This window comes from Nanorana parkeri, unplaced genomic scaffold (assembly GCF_000935625.1).
Source record: "Nanorana parkeri isolate BGI_ZX_2015 unplaced genomic scaffold, ASM93562v1 scaffold127, whole genome shotgun sequence".
Classification (NCBI taxonomy): domain Eukaryota; kingdom Metazoa; phylum Chordata; class Amphibia; order Anura; family Dicroglossidae; genus Nanorana; species Nanorana parkeri.
The window spans coordinates 200,975-209,271 of record NW_017306395.1 but is presented as its reverse complement, the minus strand read 5'-3'; the positions used below and the strand labels follow the sequence as shown (position 1 = coordinate 209,271).

The following is an 8,297-nucleotide window of genomic DNA, read 5'->3' as shown; positions in this document are numbered from 1 at the left end:
GCTAGGTCGACAGCACCAATCCCCCCCTTGCCACCACCACCATTGTCCAACTATACCTGAGTAGTTCCTCCATTAATTGACATACCACCTCATTAAATTTAGAGAAAAAGGAAATCAGTTCATACAAACCTTAGCAAGGATTAAAGGTTACTCCAACGACTTAAATTAAATAAAATTCCAACATATTAAAATGCAAAGCAGAGCTTATCCCGGTATGCGTATGGTTATATCTCCTATAATAAGTCACTAGTGGTTACTATCTCCACCGGTGGACATGGGAAAGGAAAGAGGACAGGCCAGACCAACTTCATATAATACATTTCCATATAGACATTATTCCTGTTCACCATATTCATCACAATAAGCTTCACTTTTAAATGTCCCCAGTGGTTCCACACTTCACCCTCCTCAAAGGAAAGGGGGGTGGAGAAGGGAGCAAAAAGATTCAGATGTCTTTTGTTCAGATCGCCAAAATATGCGCCTTAGACATATCATAACGGCAAGATACAAAACAAATATGGAAATCAGCACACTCCTTATTGCATATTATGGCGATCTGAACAAAAGACATCTGAATCCTTTTGCTCCCTTCTCCACCCCCCTTCCTTTTGAGGAGGGTGAAGTGTGGAACCACTGAGCAGATTTAAAAGTGAAGCTTATTGTGATGAATATGATGAAAAGGAATACATGTCTAAATGCAAAGGTATTATATGAAGTTGGTCTGGCCTGTCCTCTTTCCTTTCCCATGTCCATCGGAGGAGAGATAGTTACCGCCAGTGACTTATTATAGGATATATAACATGATTTTGAACATTATGTTAAAGAAATAAGCATGATTTTACCCTGCGGAGTCTGAAATATGAAGACAGTAAGGATTCTGGGGACTCTGTGCTGAAATCCTCCACACCACACATGGCTGGTTCATCAGGCTCCTCAAACTGGTACAGTCGATGTTCTCCATTTGATGAATTTTTCACTGGCTCAATCCCATAATGCAATTCACTCATGTACATAATTCCCCTGGAAAAAAGGACTTAGATATTAAAACAGCTACATAAAACCCTTCAAAATGTGACCCAAGTGGATCTAGAACTAGTGTAACATAATGTGGTTAGTTGAGTCTGGCTTTTCCACTTTGTAATGTGAATTTTCACTTAGATTAGTGAATGAAGTTAAGCTAAGTGAAAACTGACTTAGCTTAGTGAATGAGTTGAACTTGTGCCGACTTCAATCATCCAATCATGTGCAAGCAAAAAGCCTATTTTGCATAATTTTTTTCTTGCAACATGATTGGGTATTCTTTTAAAATGAATATTACTTAGCTTCACCTCATTCACTTACACATGATTGGATGATTAAAGTCAGCAGCTTTACCTCGTTCACTAAGCCAAGTGAAAAATCACATTGCAAAGTGAACATACTCCACTACTTTAGGACCTGTGCTGACGGGGGTTTTGTTCACTTCAAGCAGGTTTTGCATTCACATATAAGTCTATGGGAATGCAAAACCCACTCAAAACAGGTTAATTGCAGCTCAGTAGGACGTTATCTGCGGTCAAATAAAACTGTAAATGAATTCTCAATTAATTCAACTCTGATGTCAAAGTGATTCCAATGACAAAAGGCCAAAGACCGTGGACAGAGGCTCTAAGTGAATCAACACTATTATAGTTAGACAGACAGACTCAGCAACACATGGTCCACAGAAGCTGCTTCAATTGGAATTAATGGATAGAGTATCACCAATGCATTTTATGTATCTCCACTGAATTCCTGGAGTTAGTCTGGCATTCTGTGATCAAGGGGATGCCTGGGAAGTTGTTGTTTGGTCTCCGTCCCTTTTTGCATCATAAGCCTAACGTATATTATAAACCATTCTACTGCTGATATATTTCTTTCAACACACGTGGTAGACTGGAATGGATCACTTTTTAGATTCTTCATATTTCATAAATGTGTTCTTTCTAAAAGCACTCCATACCAACCTGAGGCCATAGCAAGTGCTGAGAGCAACAACCGAGTCGTCTATTCCATCCACTTGTCCATAATAATAACAATTGTATTCCTGGCAAGAAAGACATTGCATGTTCAGCATAAGATAACATCTGACACTGAGGCCCCTTTCTCACGGGCCTGTCAGTTTTTCAGGCGGACACATACATTTTTGTTAATAGTTAAGATACCTGAATGCATTTTTCTCTGTAGGGTTATCTTAAGCAGTGTTACACTTTATGCACAGATTAAATATATGAACTAAAGAACACCTTCCATTTGTTACAGAGATGAGAAGAGTAGGAGGCGATCTGTTCTTACAACACACAGTGACAACACTGCTCCTCTATAAATAAAGTACAGACTGAGCGTTGTCACCCTAGGACAGGAAATTAGTCACTGGCAGGATCGCCAGGTGAAAATAAAGGTGAAAAAAGCCTAAAAAAAGAAAACTAATGCAGCCTCTGCATCTGAGGACTGGACAACTGCAATATATTACATTTTTGATCTTGTGCATAGATACACCTTAGTAGCAAGGTAATAAAGTAAATAATGTAATGTGGGCATAACACGTACTGACACTCTTCTATTGAGCTTCTGCAGTCCATCATCTTTGCTGTAGGTAAAATGTTCAAAGTCTTTGCTAATAAAGTCTCTGTGGAGAAAGAGTGGGAGAGATTGAATTCTGACATATATTGAGATTAGTTTGTAGGATCTATAGAGTAAAATGTACAACAAATGATTAATGAGCCACGCTCGCATTACAGAGCAGTTACAAGTGACACCCAATCAGTAATTCTGCTCATATTCATATTATTATAGTGATTCTTGAAAATGTAGAGATAGTATATAAATTGAATCACCAAACCACATAGAACGTTCATACATTTCTTTACATGATCATGTATCTTTGATGTCAATGATCTGTTGATAACATACAAGTCTCTGTGTACCTGTTCCTCTGGAGGTTTAGAAGTAGAGTGCCGTTTGATGTCGGGATGATATATGACAAACTATCCTCCCAAAGGCCCTGGAAAAACAAAAACAAAGGTATTGTACAAGTCCTGGTGTCACCTAACCAACCAAAATCCAGCCCCATCTGCACTCTTCAAATTAACTGACACCACACCAAGGCTGGATTTGGTGGCCACAGAAGCCATTTAATAAATACTTTACCAAAAAAAATCCAATAAACCATAAATACAAACAATAAACAAAACAAGATAACCGGAATTGGGATCAAGGACTTTGAGGGTCATCGTACAAAAAAACAACTAGCATCTGCACACTAGGCTCCCAGCCAACATAACACCACCTTGGGGACATTACCATCACAACTGAAGATACCACATGAATCATTTACGTGACCTGATGCCACAGGGATGCCGTACCTGTGATGGCTGTCCAATCTCAATTGAATGTTAGCTGCGGATGCTGTCCTTCAAAGACACTAATGGCTCATTCACATGGGAGCAGAGGTCCAGATCTTGGCACCTGGACCCACAGGTGTTGTGTACATGGCTGTACGTTGGTAAATGCTGCTCCGAGTGTGTACGTCTGTACAGGTTCTGATGTACGACCCTGAATGCAGACATACTATATACACCTACTGTATGTCTAGGAAACTATGGCCGCCGCACACCATGCAGTTGCAATGTTGCTTAGGCCCAGAAACAGTGCTCATTCACATGTGTAATTTGGCCCAGACAGCAGATTCCTAATGCAAGAATCTGCAAATTCCTGCAGCAGTTTTATACGAACAGCTGCGGCTGCTCGGCCAGTACAAAGCAATGACAGGATGACAAGAGTCACGGCTATCCACCGCTGTTCATATATGTCTGCACCATCCAACATCTGTCTGTGCCAATGGCTGCACATTGATCCCTACCTGCAGGTAACAGCTGGATGTGTGGAAACATGCGAAAAACTGTGGACAGAAAGCCCGTACAGAGCAATGACAGACGGACAGGAGCTGTATACCCACATCCAGTGGTTACCTGCGGGAAAGGACCAAAGTGCAACAGATACTGGATATGCGGATGTATGTGAACAATGGTGGACAGCCGCGGCTCCTGTCAGCCCGTCATTGCTTTTTACAGGCAGAGAGGCTGCTACTTTTTACATAAACCTCATAAACCTATGATCCCAATCATAGGAATCCACTGTCCGGCCCGAATCGCACATACATGTATGAATAAACCTTACAGGTCACAAGATGAGTTGTCCAGGCAGAAACAGCATGAAACACATTTTTACATACAGGAAATGCTTTGGTTGCATTTTGCAATTCTAATTACAGCTTCAGAATGATAAAGGTCCCCGGAGTGAGAATTAGTTTCTAGGGCCAAAAGGTCCAGTACAGATTTGAACCTAAGACAAAGCCGGACCTTCCATTCCATACAGAGCAATGTTTTGTTGCCACCACAGGTATGTCTCTACACAATCCCTAAAGAGCAATATGTGTTCAACATTTTAACTCTCAGCAGTCATTCCTTTTGATTGGTTTTGCTTTGTACACAGCTACATTGTCTCACAACTCAGTCAGTGTTGTGCAATACTTTGTGTCTGTATACGGATACTTGCGACCGTGCCAATGTAATTCTTTATGAAATGATAGCTATCACTGCTGACTTACTTACCACTCTGGAAGACAATCGCATCACAGGGGCTGGGTAGCAGGGGAAGAACTTCAGGCCATTGTTAGATTGTGCAGCTTTATCGCTGCACAGTCACAAATTTGTGAAGTTTTATGTTATGAGTGAGCCAATTCCTAGAAGCCAATCACATTCTGCAGAGCACATCATCTCAGCAAAACAGGCTATGAGAAGGAAAAAGCACAGTAGGAAGAGGGATGACCTTATCAGTTTGCTGCTGATCCTTCCCTGTCTAATCAGTAAGCTGGGGGTGTTTCAGAGAGAGAGAGAGAGAGAGAGAGAGAGAGAGAGAGAGAAAGAAAGAGAGAGAGAGAGAGAGAAAGAAAGAAAGAGAGAAATAGAAAGATAGAAAGAGAGAGAGAGACATTGTGAGGGAAATGTATGAGGGGAATCAGCTTCTCTCTTCAGTTTGGTCAGTTAAGATTTTAAAATGAAAGAGAGAAGCTGATTAGTTACTATGCACAGCTGCTTCAGTTTTGATAAATCCCCCCTCTGTGTCTTTTGATACTTTCTGCTTTAATTTGTGTAAAGAGTCTGAAATGGACAGTAGGGAACTTTAATTACCGTATCATTCTGTCCGGTGTCTCTCCTTTCTCTGGCCAGGATCTGCTCTGGGAATACGATCTCTTCATTACGAAGCCCGAATACATCACGTCCTGTATTACAGACAATGTAGAACCACACATCAGAATGTTCCGCATTCAGCTGTAGCCATGTTTAACCTTATAGAAAATATTTTTGTATGCCATTTATTATACATATGAGGTTAGGATACACTCAAAATGATTTGACATTAATGGAGGTTCTTTTTGATGTTTGCTCTGTAAAAAACCTGCTGGGTTTGGTGAGGTTTATAGTCCCTGAAAAGAGACCTGGCAAGAGAGAAACATGTCATTGCAACACTCTCCTTCTGAACATGCTGGTCATCTGGCTATTTTCTGGTCTCTTATTTCAATAATTAGACTCAATGGCCTGGGACAAGAATGCAGGAAAGACATTTTCCTTGATGTACCTGATTGACATACTTGATTTGGAACACAGGGGTGCCTACGGGGCCACACGCTGAGTGTATTGTGGCCGAGTCAGTAGGATTCGGTCAAAGTTTGGCAATGTATGACCAGCTTTAGGGAGCTTTCCATGACTGGAATTGAGCAAGAGTTAACTATGAGATCAGTATGTGTGTTTTCTGTCCTCCAGCACTATGGCCAAGCTTTATCAGCCACAGATCTGACTTCACTGACACAAGGCGATGTCTGTACTGGGTTGACCTGTCAGGCGACTCTGAAAGATTATTTGTTTTCGGGAAAAATGAAGAGCGTTGACAAGCTATAAGGATTAGCACACGTTACAGGAAATAGAACTATGGTATGTCACCTATGTATTTGTCACATCCTCCTATAGACCCAATTCACACTTAGGGGTGTTTGGGGCAGCCTCACCAATCCCTCCGTGGGACTCTGCTGTGTTTATCTGTACAGCTTCCATTTGCATGTAATCGGATATGCTGCAATGACCTGTGGATGATCATCCCTGGACACAAACAGCTCCCTTTCACTGCCTTCCTTTTCTTTATTACATTTAATACACTTGCAGTCTCCACGTCTAAAGACTGGTAAGCTTCAATATATTTAATTTCTGTTCTTGGGTTTAGATACGCTTCAGCCCCCGATTCACACATGAGCGTGACCAGAGCCATCCCCATAATGAGGCAGTTGCCTCAGGTGACATCTCATTGGGTCACTTGTCCAGCCAGAGCATCCAAGGCTGCTAAGAGCTCTGAGCAACCTGTGTAACTTTGTCCGGCATCCCTCCCAGCTTCTGGCAACCAGTGACATCAGTGAGCTGGGTGGGACACCGGACAGAGCCAGAAGTACCGTGAATCAGCCACGCAAACCCCTCCTCTTGCACCACCAGCACCCCCCTCCCTCCCCCCAGTAACGTGCACCGCCAGCGATCCCTTTTACTACCACCCCCCCCCCGGACCATGCACCACCACCCACTAAACCCCCCACCTCCAGTGGCAAATAGTGTAGGGACACCCCTGAGCATGAAAGTTTTCAGGTGATTTTAAAGTGTTTTTAGGCATGAGTGTTTTTGTTTTGGCCAATGGAAAGCTAGTTACTAGAATAAGAAGACGGTGGTTAGATGAAAAATCGCACGAAAAATTCATTTTTCAGGTGCTCCTATTGCAGTCTATCGGGCTAAAAGCGCACAATTCTGCCCCAAAAAACCTCATGTACTCGATTATAGACTGAGAGCCCGACAGCTCCATGAGAGAGGAGGGGGCCTTATCCTGCCTGATGACTGTCCCCTCCTCTCTCTGCTAGCATCCATCACCAAGATGGCCCCTGGCAATTAAGTGCGCCTGACATCATTACGCACGTGCACCAGGTGACACTCAGCCTGGGGTCACCTCTGTTCACTTTAACGTTAGAGGACATCTGAAAATGTTCATCTCTGAGAGAAAAACATATTGTTTCAGACAGATGATAGAACTGATTCATGTCAGCTCCAGAGTGACATAATGCACCCACTCAACCTCCCTCGCCTTTGAGCCAACCACCCAGATTCCTGGAATGACACACCTAAAATCTGCACCCTGGGCTGATTTAGAAACGCCACATGCCCCATATCATGACATCACATGATATGTTTTTTCCGTAGTCTACATGAAGCTGGTTACTAAAAATATACATGGGGTTAGCCTTTAGCATTAGAGCACAAAAAATGCAAATCAAGTCACCTCCTCTACCTGTCACAGTTTTGCTAGTCCCTGTGTAAAAAGCTCTCTCCATTGGACGTAATGGAATGAAATATATACAGCTGCGAGTAATAGATAAACATTGACTGATAGGCTAGCGTTGAGAGATCCCATCACCAGCTTAATATCCATCCATGGCGTATGATCAGGATATGTCACTCCTACAATGAGGATCCTTAATACAAAGCTATACATACCAATTTCCATTTTCTGAGCTGCCGATGAGACGTTACATCTGGAGAAGATTGTATAACTTTTACACATGCTTATAAATGGATAGCTCAAACATTTATACAAGGGGTACTGAAGTAAAACGAACACGGTCCGGACAGAACAGCCATGCAGTCCTTGTATGTACCGTGGTCCACCATTTTGGCTGCATTCACACTACAACTCATAGGTGCTGGTGTGTCTTCCCAGGCACAATGTTGATGCACCGATTCCGGCGCATTGCATTTTATTTTTTAGTTAGAACTCCTTCCCCTTCCCATTTACATACACATGCACATATGGTTTACATTTAAAAAAAAAATTATGTTATTTTTTACAACTTTTTTACTTATCACCTCCTTTAATTTTTTTTACTTTAACTTTTGTCATAACAAAGGGGATAACAAGCCCCTATGTGACAGCATTTGGAGGTGACAGGTTCTCATTATGGAGACATCAGGGGTCTATTAGACCGCTGATGTCTTCCCTGCCCTCCAACACCGGACTGTGCATGATTGTCTGTTTACCCAATGCTCCCTGCTTCATTCATCACAGAGCAGATCAGGGAACAGGCTTCCTCAGCCTGCTCCTGTTCTCCATCCTGACACCTTCTAGTGTGGGCCTAGGCCCCCCAGAGGAGCGGAGGACCCTGAAAACAACAGCGGGGGCAGAGGGGGGGG

General features: G+C 42.5%; 1 protein-coding gene across 1 annotated transcript in view; it reads right to left on the bottom strand.

Moving 5' to 3' along the window:
• The window catches only part of LOC108784770 (disintegrin and metalloproteinase domain-containing protein 9-like), a 43,085-nt gene that overhangs the window by 19,799 nt on the left and 14,989 nt on the right, over window positions 1-8,297 (bottom strand). Inside the window, exons 2-6 of the mRNA XM_018553665.1 lie at window positions 5,211-5,302; window positions 2,946-3,022; window positions 2,569-2,647; window positions 1,986-2,065; window positions 843-1,020 (exon numbers count right to left, since the gene is read on the bottom strand). Of these exons, the coding sequence (XP_018409167.1) occupies window positions 843-1,020; window positions 1,986-2,065; window positions 2,569-2,647; window positions 2,946-3,022; window positions 5,211-5,302 (506 nt within the window). The remainder of the gene's footprint in view (window positions 1-842; window positions 1,021-1,985; window positions 2,066-2,568; window positions 2,648-2,945; window positions 3,023-5,210; window positions 5,303-8,297) is intronic.